Source organism: Pundamilia nyererei, unplaced genomic scaffold (assembly GCF_000239375.1).
Source record: "Pundamilia nyererei isolate P.nyererei 1_Seehausen unplaced genomic scaffold, PunNye1.0 scaffold00038, whole genome shotgun sequence".
In the NCBI taxonomy this organism is placed as follows: Eukaryota; Metazoa; Chordata; class Actinopteri; order Cichliformes; family Cichlidae; genus Pundamilia; species Pundamilia nyererei.
Genome location: NW_005187439.1, coordinates 2,783,474 through 2,804,283, shown reverse-complemented (window position 1 = coordinate 2,804,283; position 20,810 = coordinate 2,783,474). Strand labels below are relative to the sequence as shown.

At 40.5% G+C, this 20,810-nt stretch overlaps 1 protein-coding gene across 1 annotated transcript in view; it reads left to right on the top strand.

Moving 5' to 3' along the window:
• Positions 1–5,140: 5,140 nt before the first annotated feature.
• LOC102193352 (stromelysin-3-like) overlaps positions 5,141–20,810 on the top strand; it is a 34,552-nt gene continuing 18,882 nt past the window's right edge. The window contains exons 1-2 of the mRNA XM_005730579.1: positions 5,141–5,452; positions 19,539–19,759. Coding sequence (XP_005730636.1) covers positions 5,336–5,452; positions 19,539–19,759 — 338 coding nt within the window. The 5' untranslated portion in view covers positions 5,141–5,335. The remainder of the gene's footprint in view (positions 5,453–19,538; positions 19,760–20,810) is intronic.

The following is a 20,810-nucleotide window of genomic DNA, read 5'->3' as shown; positions in this document are numbered from 1 at the left end:
TCCAGATCTTATCCTCTTCTCCATGCAGACATGATGGTTTCTTTAACCTTCCTCCATCTCTGTCGTTTGCTTCATGGAATCCTGTTTAAGGGCTACTGAGCTAAAATGAGCCAGTAGGAAAGCTGATCCACTGCTTATATCTGGGAAACCATACATCATTCTAGTCACTTAACTCTAAATTTAATAACCATCTTTCTTTTTCTTTTCAATTTTCATCTTTCTGTGGATGGCAGAACTTAATAGATAACATATTTTTCAGTTTTTGCCTATCAAAGCATTTCTTGGCACCACAGATTTTATCAGTTCCATGTCAAAAGCTTGTTATCTCCGACCATGGCTTTATATCACATGCTGATGAAGTGCCAGTGAGTAAAAACATGTGACCGTATTAGCAAAAGTTGAGCTCCGGTTTGCAGCGTAAGCACTTTTTCTAAATAAGTGGTTGTGGGGAGAAAAGAGCCCATCTTACTCTAAGACATCAATTTGTACCCTTGAAATTCATGTTTCAACACAGCCTTTCATTACTTCTATTCAGTTTAATGTTTCCCCCCAAGTTTTTAGTCATTTTGAAAAGCATTTTGCAGGCACATGTGACAGGCTGGTGGTTATATTATTTACTACAAAGCCTGGGAGTCAAAAATATTTCCAGCATTTTATGCCTTGCTGGTATTTACGGTCATGTGAAGAAAGAAATTTTCACAGGAAAGCATTCCTACAAAAACGTAGGACAGTATCAGCCATTTGGAGCTAATCAAACACACCTGACTAATTGAAGTTTGACTACCTCTAAAAAGTAAACATTTAGACAGTTTTTGATTGTCTGAAGCTTTCCAGTCTACGTTACAACAACACCACAATCTTCCCAGAAGTGGACGTCCCAGCAAATTCACCCCAAGATCAGACCGCACTCAGAGAAACTGCAGAAAACCCAACAGCTACATCCCAGACTCTACAGGCCTCAGTTTGCATGTTAAATATTAAACTTTGTGATAGTGCAAAAAGAAAAAGACTGAATTTTTTGGAAGCACCTTAGGTTTGCAAAATTGCATCTAAATAAACGTCTTGATCCGTGCTCAATCATCCAGGTAAGTAAATCCTAAAAGGTTGATTCTGTTCATCTGGACCAAAAGCACCACACACTGTGTCCCAATTACATTTGCACACAATTTACAGTACTTATATGCTTTGTTTAGTGAAGACCAAACACAGCATATAAGCACAAACACCTCATACCAACTGTCAAGCTGTAGTGGAGGCGTGAGGATCGGACAGCTTGAGTCTAATCTCGTCTGGATACCAAAGTGTTCTGGAGTCAAATGCGAGGCTGTCCGACAGTTAAAGCCTGGCTAAAACTGGGTAATGCAACAGAGCAATGATCCCAAGCACAGCAGCAAATCTACAACATAATGGCTGAAAAGGAAAAGAAGAAGAAGATGTTGCAAAGGCACAATCAAGGTTTTGGCAGGACCTTAAGAGAGCTGTGAATAAATGAATGTGTGGAAACTTCAATGAACTGAAGCAGCAAAGAATAGTGGGCCAAAATTCCTCCTCAGTGATGTGAGAGAACGATAAAATATTTACTTCAAGTTTTTACTGCTGAACTTGGTTCTACAAACTCCTGGGATTCACAATGTTTATCGCCGGACTGCATAGAGTGCGTAAAATACAAATTTCTTTTGTAAAATAACTGGACTTTTGGGTGTCCCCTGAAAGTTTGTGATGCTCAAAAGAATAAAGGTTTCTTACATTGAAAGACTTCGGTGTTATTCATTATAGGATTTGAAATTGCAAATGTTTGTTTTTAATCATAATAAATGTTACAGTTTAATTAATTAAACTGTCAGTTACAGTTTAATTTGTCACCGTGGACAAAAACAACAGTGTCGTGCTGTGGTTCTCTCTATAAATACTCTCATCAGCCCAGTGCAAGCTTTAAATCAGCCTGTTTACGTAATTCATCTGCATGCAGTAACATTAATTACAGTCTCATGTCCAGAAATGAGTAGTGTTACTTTCTTACAGAGCCTTTCCTTTTTCTCTGTCATTACACTTGCAGATAACAGGCCTGTTGTGGTGCAGGGCTTGCAGTTCCCTGTCAGCCAATCAGATTTTATTGAAACCCTTTTACACGTTCAAATAGCCTTCAGAAACCTGACAGTCATTACACAGAAAGGCACTGCTAAATTCTTTACCGCTATTAGTGGTTATAATTACAGAAGTGTTCTCACACCGGCTCACAAAGAGGTTTTCCTCACGAAGGGAGTATTTTTGCGTCAACACACACACTCACACTCACACACTCCTTGAATTGCTATAAAAACTTCACCTCACTCATACTCCTCCCTAAGAGGTCAAGTATTATCATACTAAGTGTCCTTTCATCAAACTCTATTGGGCAAATATTAGCAGTACTGGAAAGTAACAAAGTACAACAAGTACAAGCTAAATTGTGCAACTAAAATACTTCGATTTCCATCCATCCATTCACAGCTTATCCAATTCGTGGCTGCAGGGGGGCTGGAGCCACAGCTGTCACAGGTGTCACAGGGCTGCCCTAGACAGGGGTCACTGTAACTTCAGGTACTAATTACTTTACAAATTCAGATTACTCATACAAAATTCTATTAATGGATTTAATAGGATTAATCTATCAGTGTTATATTTAATGCTGTAATGTAGTAATGAACAATGTATTAATGATGGGTCAACTATGACACCACAAGGAGAGAAAACCACATGCAAGCACGCTTTTTATGTAAATTGTTAGCTAGAGCTTTACTGCTAGCTACATTAAAGTGAAGCACGCATGAATTTAATTAGTTTGCATTTATGAAACAAAACTGTTTTGGAATAAAGTTTGCAGTCACTGAAATTGATGTTTTTTGACCTGCCTATATGATATTATTTGGCTATTAAGTTGTTCAATTACACACACACACACACACACACACACACACACACACACACACACACACACACACAAAAAGGGCTCTTATTACAATAAACACATCATTTCATATTAGTTGTCACAAAATTGCATTAAAATGCTCCAAAGCGGGCGACGTGGCAGTCTAGAGGTTGGGTTTGTACCTCCTCCCTGTGTTCACTCGCCCAGTCCAACTACATGCATGTTGGGTTAATTGGCCATTCGTAGCTGGTCATATGTTTGTCTTTCTCAATGCGTTAGCGCTGTGACAGACAGGTGACCCGCCTCTTGCCCCATGGCAGCCAGGATAGACTGCAGCAGTGTTCACAACCTTGAAACAGTGGACAGAAAACCAGCTCAAATAATCAGAGGTGTGTAAAAGCAGACATCTATCAGTTATATCTTTTGGCACACCAGTCAATCATAGGAGGCCTGTCCTTATTCATACACAACTTTAAGCTTTATTACAATTAAAATGACTCAGTTATATATGTTTACAGACTCTACACTCAATCCAGTGGAATCTCTGGATAACCTCTCTTCCTTGGGGTCCATCACTCATCTATAAAGGTCATATAGGTCCAGTGTTATCACTTACAAGTCTACTTTTAGACATGTTACGCTTTAATAGAGTATTAAAAACCATGTACAGACACAAAGTTTTCATTTGTTTAGTTAAATGTTACAAACTTTGAGGTCCAGTCCTCACCAGTGACCCACTAAACCCACCTGAAGCTTCTAGAGTTCTGGCCGGACCCCTTCCAGGTGTTTGTAGCTAATGTAGTAATAACGTTTCCATGACATGACAGTCAGAGGTGAGATTGGCAGCAGTTCCACTGCAGCCACTTCCAACAATAAGGGAATTTGGTGAAAGTAAGGACACCCTGATTTATAGGTTTTAAATCTTTAGTAATAACACTTATTGGAAATGAACTCAGAGTCTTATTTCTTAATGATGCACTCAGAATTATGTCATTGTATAAGTGCTTACCCTAACCTAACTCAATAATGTGCTGGCACAATCACCCAAAATGTTACCAAGAAAAGGGGGTTTGGTGTCAGGCAGCACAAAAAGTTTAAATCACACCTGCTTTGCATGTGATACCATTACATTCCACCAGAAGGCCGAACACAATCCTCAAACTCTGACGTTTTATGATATTCTTATTACAACATGCTGATGTCATCCTTTTTTTTATTACAATGCGATGATATCAACAGTTTTTATAGATTATTAATGCTGATGTCAGGATTGGTACTACGGAAATCTAGTAGTGTATTAATCTTTGTGTGTTATTGTGAATTCATACATTTATGTGTTAAAAAATCAGATTCTCCAGATCTCAAACAAAGAAAATGCTTACGTCGCCCAATGACATCAACATAATCTATTGCTTTACATTTAGGGCATCATCCAATGGAAACTAAAGCTTTTTCCTAATTCACTTGACCCTGACCTTTGACCTGTGACACTGAAGAATTACATATTGAAATGTTTTATTTTATTATCTTTGCACATATGGTCGGAGCCAAATTGGCTGAAAACTTTGGTTCTATAAGCTGTAACGTAAATGAGGTTTGGAGACACATTCATGCATTGTGTGAATTTGCCAACTTTATGGCGCCAGTGTGATCTTGTAGGTCTTTTTTTTTTTAATAAAAAGTGTGCTGTACAGTTTTCTCCATATGGTATATGACTCAATAGTATACTGATGTGAAGTTTGAGGATAATGTTTAAAAAGTGGGATTATTAATTTTCACATTTGCTGTAGATCACTTTGACTTTGACCTTGAACATATTTTCAGGAAGAATAAATCAGCTCTGGCTGTTTTTGGTTTTTACCATCACACAGAGTTTAAAAATGATATCTTGAAAAGTGTTAACTGCGAACAAACAAACAGACAGACAGAGCCGATTACATGCCACCTGCGTGATTATGGAAATTAAGTTTTAAAAAAATTCTCCCACTCACTCTTATTTCATCTTGTTTTCAGAATAATCGCATTACATTTTTTCTAAAAGTACTGAATAGTTCCGCTGTGTTTGACTTTATAGTTCATGCACTTTCCCCTCTTAAACTTAATCCTGGGTTAAACTTAATCTTGTCTCTGAAATAAATAAATAAAAAATAACAGGTGGGTGAAAATCCCAAAGCCATCCACATCATCTGTTTTGCGTTGACAGGCGTGGCAGTGAAAGGGTTACGAGTCACATGGTAGCGGGTGGTATTATCAGCCCGGGGCTGTAGAAAAAAGAAGAAGAAAAAAAAAGAAAGTCTATCTGGAGAAAAAAAACTGAGAACAAAGAAATCTGTCTATATAAGTTGCCCCAGATCCTGCAGCGGTGTGACTCCGGGCTCTGCACTGCGCAAAACAGCTCTCCTGTGCACCACCACCACCACGGCTCCGATGGCTGCAATGATGCGGACTTCTCTGGTCGTGTGCTGCTGTGTTTTTGCGCTGCAGTACTTACAGGTCATGCTTTGTCTTCCAGCGCGGGGGTCCAGCAGGTACAAAGAGGCACCGGTGAGTTGGAGCACGCCTGTTTTTTCCCCATTTTTGTAACTTGTCGCTGAGTCGAAGCATCCGTGCTTTTGCAGAAGTTTGTAAACTTTGAATGAGTGGTTCAGCTCTGACACTGTTGCACGTATCAAACGTGACTTGTTGCTTTTCATTTTGAAGGACTGTGCAGTGTTTGCTTTCTTCATTCTTTCTGCTGCTACAATCGGCCCCAACGCCCCCTAAAACACACACGGACACATGTGCACACAGTCGTGCACAATAGCCCGCTTTACCGTGCAGACTTTAGAGTCTGCTCCAGAATAAACACGCTATTAATTGTTGCATAAAAACGGCTTGACTTGAAATTACTTCCAGGTTTTCTTACGTGTTTCTCCAGCTGCAAAAGTGCTCGCACGTGCACGCGCGTGGCTTTCAATCATCACGACCAATGACCTTTGTGTTGTAATTAAGAAAATGGCTATTTTAGGGGCGCACAGCAGTTGACCTGTCACTGTAATTAGCCCGAGAGCTGCTCTTACTTTGAAGAAATTACTATCATCACTGTTTACTTTTTGTCTGCTCAGCAGCAGCATCCACGAGCGTGACTGCAGCCAAACCTGACGTCTTCTGCATTGCATGCACGCAGGGTGACAGCAGAGTGTTTTGGTTTTGACTCAGATGTAATGAGGATCTGATGGTTTGGGAGGAGGGAGAGAGAAAATAAAGGTTGCAGGGTTCCTGCAGTCTGTCTGCAGGGCAGGAAGCTGTAATAACAGCTCTTAAAGGCATTTTGTCAACAACACCATAAAAGTGAGGGGTCCTCCATATGGCCCCGGCATGATGGCGTCTTTCTGTCATTGTCATGTGCTGTGGTGGCTTTTCTAATTTAGCAGTTGTTTGGTCTGTTGCCATTATGGGGGACTTGACCACATGCTGCAGTGTTGTTTAATGTAACTATTTATTCTAGCATTGTAATTTAAGATTCAGCTATGTTTACTACTCCTTTAATCCGTGTTTTTATTTACACGGCTCCTCCTGCATCACGTGACTCCTTTCTAGATTATTTAACTGTTATTTACTCAGTGAAGGCCTGTTTAACACGGATGCTTGTTCTAAGGAATGTCCTGTTTATAGGTATACAGCAAAAACGCATTTTATCAAAACAATCTGGCAGCTCGCATATGCAGTTACAGAGAAGAACGTAATCCTTACCCGGAATAATGATTACATTCTGCTGATTACAAGTTAACAAGAATTTTTTAACCTATTTTCAGATGTGTAGAGTAAATAATGTGCATTATGTTTTACACACAGTGCAATTTGGACAAAAGTTGCACAGCACAAGATGTAAAGATTTCCTGACAAGAGATTTCCAGAGAAATAAGAATACTTTAAGGCAAGTGTATCTGTCAGCTGGGAAATAACAACCAATTGTTTCATGAGAAATGCAATGGCGAGTTTTGAACTTTAAAGCAGGGAAAGCTATTCCTGTAAAGGTCTTAATCCAAGCTAACACCAGGTCCTTGATCAGGTGAGAACATGCCAGGACTGGTCTACCATAACAGCAAGCTAGTTTGGTAGCAGGTTCATACACTTTGTTGTACGAGTCTTCAGGACTCGTGCCAGTGACTGCTGCCCTGGCATGATTTACTGGTATGGTTGGAATACAGCATTTATAAATATGTTGTCATTGGTTTCCAATTGCCTGTAACTCCGACTGAGCTCTTGATAACTACACTGGTAGCACGTCCTCTCCCTAATATTTATCCTGGAATGAGGGCCTTTTATTTATTACCAGGAAGTGATATTTTTCAGGCACGCACAACATAAACAGATTTCACTCATATCTGTTATGTGTAGTTATTTAAGAATTAAATAAATGAAATTATATGACAATGCAGCTTAAAAATAATGTTTTATTTTTACAACAAGATTACCCATTAACACTCTGCCTGACTCGGCTTAGGGCAGCTGGTTACTGTGTTTGTGCTAGTCCAAACACAGGGAAGTTGCAGAGTGCCCTCTGGTGGACAAACTATGCAACATCAGCTCATTATATGTTTGAATGGTGTTTCTCCCGGCTCTTTTTTTTTTACATAAAACTTTCCTTTTTCAGCTGTCACAAATACTAACAGTGATATCAGCAAATACCATCAGCAAGTAAAGAGTAGGGTCCAATTCTTCATCGATTTCTATACAGTCTGAGTACTTTTTGCAACAAGCAGACAGAATACGTTCATTGCTACATAACTGGAAACTAGTCTAAACAGTCATATAATCTTTAAGCATTTTCAACATTCAATATTTTAAGTTAAAGCAAGAAGTAACTTTCTAATGGCTGTTTAGGGTGCAGCAAAAATCAAGAATTCAAGTGAAAAATTAAGATAACATGAATCTGCTTACAATAATAGAAGATACCCAGTATTTCTTTTCTAGTTTTCTTAATAGTAAACAAGATTTTTTATTTAAGCAGTGGAGAAGTAAGACAGAAGAGCTGGTATCCATGATCTGATGTCTGCTCTACTTTATGGTAACTTCCTCTCACTGGTAGAGGCAAGTTCTTTAGCCACACTTTTCTCCCACTGAATTACAGGAGACATTTAGGATGATGTAAAGAGGACGGTTCAGCAGGACCTGATTACAGCTCAAAGTGTGGGGTCTGGGGCTGGGTTATGCGTATCTTTGTTACTGACTGCGTGTTACTGCTAATTCGCCTTGTAATCCGAAGGTTGCCGGTTCAAGCCCCGGGTTGGACAAGCTCGGTCATTGTGCTTGGGCAAAACACTTCACCCGTTGCCCACTGGTGGTAGTCAGAGTAAAGTATAGCTGGCTAAATCCACAAAGAGCAGTGAATATTGAGCTAGCAGCATTGGTCAGCTGATCGCAGCCTATGTTGCTATGTTGCACCTGTGGCGAAAATGCTTTTATGACTCCTGGTCATTTCATGGGAAACTGTAATCTGCAGTGTTGTCACTTTTTTCTCTCTTTCTCTGTTTTTTGACAACAGAGTGAGCGATCACACAAGCCCGGGCAGGCCCGTGTGTCTGTGGCATTCAGGGCAGTGGGATACATAGCGCCTGTTTTCTTTGGGGTAAGGGGGCCGTAAGAGCTAACTGTTTGCATTTCTCTTTTGTCAGTAAAACCGGAGTGCCCCTTGGTTTTCCCGGTCTGTTTTTTTCCATCACGTTGATGCCATTCAAGCAAAGGGATTGGCCGGGGAACCGTGAGAGCAATGGTGACATCAGAGCCAGCCTAGGTTCCCATCAAGCGGATCTGGGTCACAGCTGCAGCGGGCTGAAATTGTCGAATGAGACACCACAGGAAGGGGATACACTTAAAAACTTGTTATTTAAGAGGAGGAGCCTCATTCTGAATCCTTTACTGATAAGGTGAGAGGAGGTGGAGGGTATCAGACCTTTATATTTCCAGTTCAGGTTACTCTACTGACTGAATGCAATGTCTCCCAGAGAATTACACTGTATTTGTGTCTGTAGTGGGGCAGTAGGTGTGCACACACAAGATCAGACTTCATACTCTTGGACTGTTGCTGCAGGAGGTAGTTTCACTTTGCAGCCTTGGTGAGCTCGTCATAGCGGCACATGAACCAGTTGCTCACCTGCAGCAGTTTCTGGTTAGATGCAAGTGTAGATGCAAGAAAGCTGGATGACATCGAGGCTGTAACCTAACCAGCGTGCCTCGAGGCAAACATTTTATGGAAAGGGTTGGGGGAAAAAATCGATATAGCAATGGTATCGTGATATTTTGAGTGGCAATACAGGAACACCAATTATCATTATTTTATTAAAATATTCTTGGATTACTATGAATAAGAGGGTTCATTTCATTCATCAAATTTATGAGTTAATGTTAGCAAATCTACATTAAATCGGCTCAACGGAAAAACCTCCAACACAGAATTCTGGGAGTCGGAGTTCTGGCTGAATTCTAGGGCATCAAATACGTATGTCACAAAATGACACCCAAATCAGTTCAGAACTTTTATATAATGTGTTATTTATGGCTTTTTGATTGATATTTTGTTCGTCTTGGTTCAAAATAAACTAGAACTAAATGAAATTAGAGATTATTTATTTGTTTCTAAGTGAGGAAATCTACAAATTCAGCGAGGCATCAAAAAATAATGTAATCACAGACTGATATCAGACAGACTCCATCTTTAGTCTTTAGGTGTTAGTGAAAAAATTAACTGAAATCTGATAACTTTATCTTATTAGATAAAACAGATAAAGACAAAGTTTTACTTTGAGGACATAATTTGCAGTTGAAAAAATGTGATTAAGCAGTAATTCACCATAATGCACTCAGCATGTGAGAATATATTAAAAATCGCAATAATATGTCACCGAGAGGGAAGCGTTGCAATAATATTGTAATGTGGGAAAAATCTGTTGATTCTCACTTATAAAGTATTCATAATAAAGTCTTTAAGACTCTCAGATGGATTTATGGATTTCTGTCTCAGGTGTTTTGTAGGAGCAGGTCTCACCTGTTTTGTTGTCTTAAACTAAATAAAGAACAACTGAAAACTCAATTTACACAGTTCGAGCAGCACTGCTCATGCACCCAAAAAGGTTATGAGTGCATAGGCTACATATCGTTAGCTTCATAGCATAAGTGCCTAAGTCATTTTTTGGTCAAATTGAGATTTTTGCCTAACTTTACTCCCCTACCACTGCTGCATCATCCTGTCCGTCTGCCTATGTCATCACAAAAAAATGACTTGAAGCTAACGATATAAAAGTATATATAGCGACTGTATATAGTGATGTCACCCACTTGTTAGTATTGGCATGCAGCGTTTCAGGTTGGTGCTAAAGCTCAAACTGCGTTACTGTAAAAACAAATCTGTTGAACAATATTTGGATTTTACTGGTCCAGTCCCCAATAAAACTTGAGCCTGATTAATCTGTGGTAGGAACGTGACCAATCAATCACATCTGTTAGACACAGCGCATACGTTCTTCTCAAGAGTTAAACACCTTCTGGTGCCAGATTTGCTGTTTGTTCTGTTAGAACCGTACACCAAGTAGTCGTGACTGATGCAGGCTGAACATCAGTCGGTGGTGAAGTTCTGTAATTGTGAAGCCTTGAGCACAGCATTTTTGCAGTCGCCATCTTGGTGTTTTGAAACCAGATGTGATGAGCGAAGGGCGAGAAACAGGGCACTGCACATGCTCATTGGCTAATAATTTGTGATTTGTGAAATGGCAAAAAAAGTGACCACAGTCGTCAGGAAAGAGTTTACAGAGCTCATGGATCACATGAGCTGAGTCATGTCTCAATGAAAGGTGATGCCCCCCGCTGGCTGGTAAAAAAGTTGTGATGCCCTTCCCTATTGGCTTCACTTTTCAGGTCTGTAGGCTACGTGCATCATTTCTACTGTCTATGAGCCAAATTATAGAAGCTTGCAGAGCAGTAGTAGTAGCATCTAGCTAGAAAAGAGGAGGAGAAGATTGAAGGCTGAAAGGCATAACAAAGATTTTAAAGATTTTTAACCCACAGCAGCTCAGAAACAGGTAAGGAAAAGAATTCAGGTAGCATAGCATAGCTACTGAAAAGGCCACTGCTTATTGGACATCCAGGACTCTTTAATGTTATCGTTTAAGTTCAGTTAGACTGCACACATGTTGTGTTTGGCCCTTCTTTGCCGTATGTGTGAGGTGTTTCTGTAGCTTACAGCAATGCTCAGTTAAAATTTAGAGCAAGATCAGCAACAGCCAGTGTGCATGCACTTGGCAACTGCGGGGCAGAAGAACCCCCTTTAAACAGGAAGTTTGGTGCCTTGCTGCAGGATTTTTCCCTTCTCTGGAAAGAAATCCTGTTCAAACTATAGTCCAGATGTTGAAGCCTTGTACCTGATGTCCTCACTTTAACTCTGGCACGTCTTACTTGTGTCGTTTAGTTTTCTCTAAAAGCTGAATAGCAAATCGCACCACAGTAACCTTAAAGAAAAGCCAGGGCAGCCTGATTTTCCTGGTAGCTGGCTCTCCTGGGGTTTTTCTCTAATTAATAATCACAATCAGCAGTGAAATCATCCTGCGGCCAGGCGAACAGGAGATCTGCGAGTCTGAGGTCATATGAGGAAGCCTTTTGGGTTTTTTTCTTGACAGGAAAGATAAGAGATTCAAGCAGATGCCCAGATGGTTTGTATCACCTTCAACTGCCGGGTGTTTCTGATCATCAGAAGATAAATTGGATTAGCGAAGTAAGAAGGAAGATAACAAAGTATTTCTTGATGAAAAATTGTTATACTCCCACCATCCCCACCCCCACCCCCCCATCTAGTACAATAAATGTTCTCCTACTGTAAGCAATCCTTTTCCCCGTTGTTTCAGTAAGAGCACACCCTTCAAATTGAATCCTTATCTGTCTCCTCAAGTAAACACTCACTTATGACTTACTTCCTGTTATCCGGATTAGGTTTAGACCGTTTCTTTTGGATACTCAGATATCATGTTGATGAAAAAATCTTTACACTTCTTGTTTTTCTGCCAGAAAAAAGACCATTGTTTGAAGCACTGGCAGCATCACCTGTCGCCTCTTTGAAACTTTTTTTTTTCACCCTGGGGTCCTTTTCCTTTTTCACCAGTCTGTGCTACTCTCTGAGTTTCAAGAAGATGTTTTCATATCAAATTTTATAATTTCCTTGTTTTATGTAGCCAATTTCCTTTATACTTAAGCTGCAGTTATAGATTTTCTACGGTCCTTATTCAAAACACATGTTGTGTGGACGTAATTCACTCTGCTGTACTGAAGCAAAGGGTCTATAAAAATGTGACTTTTTCAGAAGAATCTCCCCCAGATGCATTTTTTAATAAAAACAATGTCTATCCTAAAACTACAGTTAACAAATCTGGCAAATATATACAGTAAATCTTGAGCCACCCCTTATTTCTTTATATTTTGCTTCCAAGGAGACTGGCTCTCTTTTCATTTTTAAACTCTGACTATAAATCATCAAAGCATAAAAAGACACCGAATTTAAGTGATGAAATAATGTTGTGTCTACCAATAACAGACGACTGAGCAAAGTAACAATTTCAAATAGTATCTTTTAGCACTTTGTTATAGCAACTCAACACAAAAACACATTTCCCCCCATTTCTTTAGCTGAATCTATGAAAAATGCCAGTGATAACACAGTTTAAATTAGGCATAAAATAGTATATTTTTCATGGTATTATGGAGTGTGGTTCAGATGCAGAGAAAAGTGAGTGAGTATCTACGTTTGTGGTTTTTTGGTTGGTAATTGTAACATTTTTACTGTGTTGGACTTTTATTCAGTATTTTAGAGGTGCATTTCTTGACTCCAGCTGTGTTTGTTAGCGTTTGAAAGGTTTTGTCTGCTGTGATGGTGAAATAATTATATAAATAGTATGAAATTGAACAAAAGAGTTAAATTTATAATAGGAACTCTCCTTCGATCAGTGTCTATGCTCTGTGTCTGTCAAAGACTATACAAAAGGACATTAAGGAATGTCAGTGGCCCAGCAGAAACCTGGCTTTAAAATTTAAAGTTAAACCAGTCATTAAACATTCACAAAAAGCTGAAGTATAAACATATAAACTAAAGTCATCACAGGTACATTCCTCTGGTGATTTCCTTCTTCAGTTAAAAAATATGAAGTTGGAATAACTACTCCAGAAGTAGTTGCATGTGCTTTCACTAACAGCTTTCCCAAATGTCTGTAACATATTAACTGAGGGACCTCTCTGCTCGTGTGAAGATGTGCTGTGGATGAAAGTGTTTTTCTTCTTCAAACGAGTGGAAACCATCTCCCTGGAGGTTCTCTGTCACATCAGTGACCCGGCGGGGGGTTGTGGTGGATTTTTTGTCAGACTGGAGGCGCTCTTCAGACGCACCGTGCCCAGACTTGTCTCTCTGTGCTCTCTAAATACCACTTGCAGATCTCCTGCACTGCTTCTTGCAGATCTTGTCAACACTGTAACCAGAAGCTAGATGTGTCCGTGCATGTAACGGATGACCCCCTTCGCCGCCACCATCGCACACCCCCTCCACATGCTCTCGGCGTGAGTGAGCACCTTCGGGCTTTTTGGAGATTTCGTGTCTCATCGCTAACTTGCATTCTCAGCAGAAAGTGACAGATTAATTGTCCTGAAGGTAGTTTTTCATTTCTTTCTCAAACATCATCACACACTCTCCTGACAGGATTTCCATTGTCTGTGTGTGCACACCTGCAACATCCAAGTCTCATCAGCAAAGTTGTGGAGGTGGCATCAAACAAAGCGGTCTTTCATATAACTGAGCTCAACCTAAAATGTTGGTAAGACAGAACACGTTTATCCTAAAATATACCCCCAAAAAACTCATTGTTTTCCAAAGATTCTTCTTTTAGGTTAAATATATGCTGTTTGGAGCTGCACTCGGAGTCTGAAATTAACTTTTTATCTGCTGAAGATTAAAAATCCATCAGCTTGTTTTCTAACTGGGGAAAATAATACGTCAGATTCTGTTTCACTGCATTTCATCAACGACATCGGCTAAGATATTATCTCGAGTACGAACTAAAACACATTTAGGTGAAGATAATACCTGTGCTTGGGTTTAACCTTGAACGTCAGTGAACCTGTTAGGAATCAGGCACATTTATGACTGCGGGGTCACGCGGGTCAAACAGTCCATTTGACACACAGCTGGGGAGGCTTAGTCTTCAACAGGATTTCTTTGAAATGACCAAGCAGTGCCCCCCACACCCCAACCCCGTGTACCCAGCGCCAGGTATAGTTTTACGACCCTGAAAGCCGACACTCGCTCACCTCAGCACTGATGTGATTGGGATCAGGTGGGGGGCAGCTTCAGTCTAAACTGTCTCGTTTAGAGCCCGGGGTTGGCTGGTGTCCAGGTGATTCACAGTTCAAATCCCCGTCATCAACACAAACCACAGAGGCTTCGTGTTGTCCTGTCAGCAAAACAGCTATCGTTATTATGTTCAAACACCTGAGATGATAACAACCAGGGGTGGAAAAACAACCAGGCAAAGATTGTAACTTATATCACAAAATACCTTTAAAGTTTTTTGGGTTTTTTTTAAGTTAGCCTATGTGAGGCTTGGGGATGGTTTGCACAGAAGACATTGCCCCAGTGCTGCCTAAAGGTTAGAACAGGCCATGACCTCTTATAATGATGAAAAGGTGTTTTTAAATTGTGTTTTTATCTGTCTGCGTTGCTGCATTGTGCTTGTAATTATCACTTGCACAGATAAACAATCTCAAGAACAAAAACACGAGCAAGAGGTCAACCTCAGTGACTCCCATTTACCGAGGTGAGGCCTAAGAGACGGATAGCAGCTGCAGTCATTTGTGTGGATGTGTGTCAGTTAAAGCAGCCACAGCGCTAACTTTAAGCCTCACCAGTCTCCAAATGGATGAGTCATTACAACAAAAACATCCATACAGTTAATAAGGCGAAGGGAACTGTACATGACGACAAAAACCTTTTTTTATGCCGGGCTGCAAACATATGTTTCTTCTGCAAAGTTGGACATGTTAACATGGGAATCTGTGGCGGTTGACTCACTTGTGGAGACAGCCTCAAGTGGCCGTTAGAGGAACTGCACTTTTTGGCACTTACCAGCTGTACTGTTTTACTGTTTCTGCTTGAGGCGAACTGGCAGAGAGGAAGTGAAACATCAAAAGTGCAACAGAATGACCAAAAAAATGAAAACAAAACCTCAAAGCCATGACAAAAAAAATATGTGATACATTTTGCATAATCTGTAATTGAACTAAATGAACATGAACTCACAGGCTTTGCCAAGTAAGATTTGTTCTGTGCTTGTAATGTTTTCCTCCAGTTTAAGATCAGCAGCCATTAGATAGATAAGTTTCAGAACACATCGTATTGTGATAAGGGTTTTGTTGTTTATCTGAAGTTTTTGTTGTCAGTATGAACTGCAGGAAGGCAGATAATAGCGCAGAGACAGAAAGCTCGCATCAGACTGGTGCTCAAGGAAGAGCAGAAAGAAGCCGAACAAGGTGTAAGCTTTCCAAGGCTGCCTTCGAAATCTCATGGGGGGGGGACTCTGTTTAAAAGGCCTTTTTGTTCAGTCGTAACAACACTAACAAGCCATTTAAAGAAAAGCTGCAGGACATGAGTAGAAACATTCCCCCGAACACGAATAAGGGCTTTCTGCAACAAAACAAGCAGCTGAAATCTCCTTTAAACAAAGTGAAACGCGGGAGGTGGAGGGCCGTGTATGCGTAGTGTTTGTTCTGCAATCCAGATCCATCAGTCACTGCGTTTCTGCAGTCTGGAGCACATTCCACAAATCCTGCTGGGTTTTGTTCCCCATAACCTACCTAACAGCGACACAGTAGAGTCCTGCAGAGCCGAGCGAGTCAGGCTCATTTAAGCACAGCACATGCACCACTGTGACCGTACTCAGATAAGCATTCTTCGTTTAATTATTTTGCTTTTACAGGTTGTGTGGCTTTAATGGGAATTCATGTTGGGCTTTTGATATAGTAAAGGTTAGACCTGGCTTTCTGTCAGCACTGCAAAACCTCTGTAACATCAAAGTAATGATGCACGACGGGTTGAAATACATTTTGGCCTTTTAATTTTGCAATCAGGTGACATAATGTTTTGCAGAACCCGTTCACTGGATAGCTTTGTTTCATCATCCTGCACCTTAAGTGTAAATAATTAGCGTCTTCTTTCTGTGGCTATACTGCAAAATCCTCTGTCATAATGAAGCATTTAATTTAAGCAGGTTTAATGCTTCATGTTTGATTTATTTCCTCTGTCAGTGGTGAAAACTCTTAAGGAGAACTTTTTTATGCTTTTCCTTTCTGTCTTTTCTGTCATATAAAATGGTTTATTGTCATATTAATGAACATGGCCCAATTGTCAGAACGTGTATTATTATTATATTTATCTTGGTTCACCCCTCAGTTCATCCCCAGTCTCAAAATGGCGTTTGTTAGCTCCTCTCGCCCTTCCTTTAAGCCACAAATTCCCAAAAAACATAGCCATGTATGGTGACAGTAACCACCAACAGACCCAGCTGAAGTCTATCTGTGTTTGAGGTCAAGGTTACCTCAGTGCAGTGCTCTGCTGGGTTGCACATTCTCACGGCCGTGAAAGAGGACAATCAGCATTAGAGGAGGCAGGAACCAGAAACCCTCAGAAGGACACCAATGAGAAGAAGAATTAAAACAGCAAAGCTGGAAAGACCGCAAAGGAACCAGAGCAGATCAAAAAACCAAGGTCCAAACAGCAGGTTAAGAGTGAAGATGTGCAACCAAGTGCAGTGAGTCTAGGAGCAAAGCATAGCAGTTCCACTTTCTGAGACAGGAGTACGGGTAGCCTCACACAGATTGCTGTCTCTTCATTGAGTTTCTCTTCCTGAAGACATATTCAAACTCCACTGCTTTAACTGCAGTTTGGTCCTTGCTCTCTTTTGCAGACTCAGTGAGCTTAGCATAGCAACACTTAAGCCTGGTCTCCACCTGCCGCAGGTTCTGGGTCTTCTGATTGGCTGCCTAAAGCATAAAGTTTAATAAACAGCAGGTAGGTGGAGCCATTGTGGCAGAGATGACTATATTAGCAATATCCCTTTCCTGTGACATAATTCAGATCAAAGAGTAGAAAAAACTGCATGAAACTGAAGATTTAGGGCAATCTGAGTCTTGTGTTAAATTGACCTTATCATTTTGAATTTGGGCCATGTTTAGTCTGAGCACCAACAAACGTAACACATATTTTAAACTGTTTTTAAACTAACAATGAGTCTTAAAAACCTACAGATCTCCCACCTTTTATATTAATTGTGCAGCAAAAGTCTCATCTTGAAACATCCCACAAGCATGTAAACTGATAACCAAATGCTAATTCCTAAATGCCAAGGAGAACTAGTGCTCAAAGGGAAGATGCATCCATCCATGCATGCTTCGTTTTTTCATAAAAGGACAATATCCGCAAATGTCGGCGCTGCACTGGCCTGTGGGAAGATTCACGGGCACTGATAATGGAGGTAATTTGTTTCATCTGCACGTATATCGATAGTGTCTTTTCCCACAGGTTTTTCTGAGTGGCACCGGAAAAGGAAATGCACATCATTTTGTGATAGGATGAGTACACCCAACAGTTCCCTGCAACTGCAGAGCTGCAGATGCAGTTTTGCTTTAGGCTGAGGACAGAGTGAGATGAGGAGGTGCAGATGGGATAGATCCGCTCTGTAATTTGCTTCTGTGGAAATAAGCAGAGGCATTTCCTCTTGATCTAACAGGGGGGGAGGGTGGTATTAATGATAATGGGACATTCTGGGACCAACTGGCTCTTAAACTGAGGAAAAATACATGACTCAGTGACCTGATTATGAGGTTATGTTGTCATTAACCTCGGGGTTCAAAATGATGATGATTCAAATCCAGAGAACATTGACCTCTGCCTCAGGGCTTTCTGTAGTTTGTTTTTACTTCTCTCCCTTCTTATTACTTATTTTCTTTGTCTTGTTTCTTCTTTTCTTCTTTGTTCTTTTTAACTTTATGTCCCAAGTCATCATAGTCAACTTATAGTTGGATTATCACTCAGTTAGCCTCACACATTCACATTCCCTGCACCACGAATCATAACAACTTTTGGTGAATTTGTAGCAACTTCACAACTGATAAGATGCACATATTATAGCAACAACTGTGTGTGCAGAGCCAAGCATTCACCCTCTAACAGCAAACTTTAGGTCATTCAGACTGAAACATTAGCGATTGCCTGCAGAGGCAATGAAAAATGTTGTAAGGCTTCTGATAAAGCCAGTAGGTATCAGAATAAAGCAACACTTCCTCTTCTATGCGTCCATCAGGGTTTAATTTAAGACTATATATGCAGAGCATTTCTAAAAATCTGGTTTTGAGATTGCATATCAGCACATGCCTCTGTTGCTCTCCACAGGGAAAGTTTGCCTGCATGCACTTGAGAACTGCGCAAATGGGATTTGCAAATACTTCTTTGACTAAATACTGAGTAGAAATGGAAACCTAAAAGGGGGGCAGCTGTGGGTCAGGAGGTAGAGTGGGTTTTCCACTGATTAAAGAGTCAGGTTTGAAAAGTCACCAGTTCTTTCACGTGCTAAAATGATTGGTTCAAGCATAGGCAGCACAGTGTGGGACCACCACATAGCTACAGCACACTTAATCTAAGCTGTCATGTTTCTGCATTTCCATCTAACGCCATGACATCATATCTGGCTTCACTAATCTCACAAACAGCTGCAAACAAAACAGCAGTTGTAAAAATACGGGCTTATCTAGTGGGTCATCGGAAAGGCACCATCTTAACAACTGGCCTCCCGCTGCCGTCATCTCAGTGAGGCCTTGTTCTGCTGAAGGTCTCTTCCTGTTAAAACAAAGCAGATCTTTTTCACTTCCACACTGGCCTTTACGTTAAAGTAAAACCTGCCCTGGGGCTGATTTTGTCGTGAAACTGAATTGAAGTTTATTGCAACCACAACATTTTTAGAAGTGCAATGACATATTTTAATTGGCAAGAATCCTTTTCTTTTTTTGTCTTTGATAACATCTGGAGGAAGTTTCTGGTGTTTCTGGGCAGTCAGTCTTCTGTTATCAAGCAGCACATACTAAACAAACATCCGATAATTCTTTCTTCAGATATATGAAACAGTAGTTTGGAAACAATCAAATATTGTTATTCGTGTAATTGTGCCTCTTATTAATGCATCAATTCTAAATAATTGCCAAATTGGATGCATTTACATGACAGACTTCAGTCTCCCTGTTAATTAATATGCATTGCTCCATTTAACTAAAATAAACATAAGCTTAAAGGTCAATTTTGTGTGTTGGGCTGTGATATCAATTGCAGGAGAAACTGGGGCTCATGCAAACTCTATGTAATCAGATTAGGTAAGTAATTGTGTCAGATTGCTTTTACTACTTACAAAAAGCTGCCAAGTAATTTGTATTCACTGACATGTTCAAAGTAATCTGATCCAACCCTGCCTACAGCAAACTACTAAGTACTGACCCACAAGGTCACGTACAGACATGCCGAGTTGTCCCTGCCTATGAAAGCATGACGTTGTCTAAATAAACCACGTTGTTGTTTCAGGTCTCTGAAAACTTTCAGGAGCTGAAGAAGAGAGCAAAAGCACCTCAAACTCAGGAACTGGTTAAAGAGCCACACTCATTGACAAACAGCACATTGAACCATCCCCGCTGTGGCGTACCGGACTACCCCACCAAGGAAGAGTGGCGGCACCGGGGGCGATACCGCCAGAGACGCTACACCCTGTATGGACAACGCTGGGACAAGACGGACCTCACCTATAGGTACACACTGGGGCCCTTAGCTGTGTTGTAACTATATGCTGTGTTTGATCATAAATAAAGCTAAATAAAGCTTACAGTAATAAAACGTGAACTTCTACAGTCCCGAGAGAACTCCGTGCTGATGTAAGCCACGGGATTCATCCGAAATGTGCAGCTGAAAAAGCGTCCTGCAGTGTTACCATTTGGTGCACGAACATACGATTGTTTTTCTGCTTCAGCAGGCGGCTTTTTCAGACGAGAAAAAAAACTGTTTTCTCAAACCCGAACAGCAGATGGACGCAGTTAGAGATTAGATGGTGAATATGGTGGAGTATTTAGGAACAATGAGCCAAATATAGAGACTGAGAAAGTAAAGGAATTGTAGCGTCTTAGTAAAGTGTTTGGACAATGATCACAACACTTCAGTGCAGCCTGGTATTGATCCTCCAAATCTCGAAACATCATTCTTCCAAAAGATATTCATTCAAGTGGTGAAGGAGTAGAAAGCTATGACTGTATGGATGTGGGTGATGTCCACTCTCATCAGCATAAAAATACTTCATCACTGGATAAATGTGATCACTAAGAAATGCTTTGCAGTGACGTTTCCCTCCATCAGCTTTTAAGTGATGACACATTAACCTGTTTTCAAGTTAAAGTACTGTGTGTCATTATACCGTTATACAGTTCATGTCTTGTGTACCTTTAGCTCATTTTTTAAAAACCTCAGGACCCCAACTTTTTGGTTGCAAAGCATTCAAAAACAGGAACTTCACTGATCTTTCAAATGAAACCTACTCCCTCTTACTTGTACACCCAAAGGACTAATTACATGCAAACAAAATGCAATGAATTCATCAACAGCTCCCATGTAAATTGGGAAACAGGGGGCACCTGGATTTGAACCAGAGACCTCTTGATCTGCACTCAAATGCTCTACCACTGAGCTACACCCCCTCAGCCAGTCACTTTATGCAGAAGCTAGACATAGGTTCCAGTCTTGGAAAGTGAAGGTGATGTTGCTGTGCCTTACAGCTGCATTCTTTGAAATGAGCAGCTCCAGAGTTATATA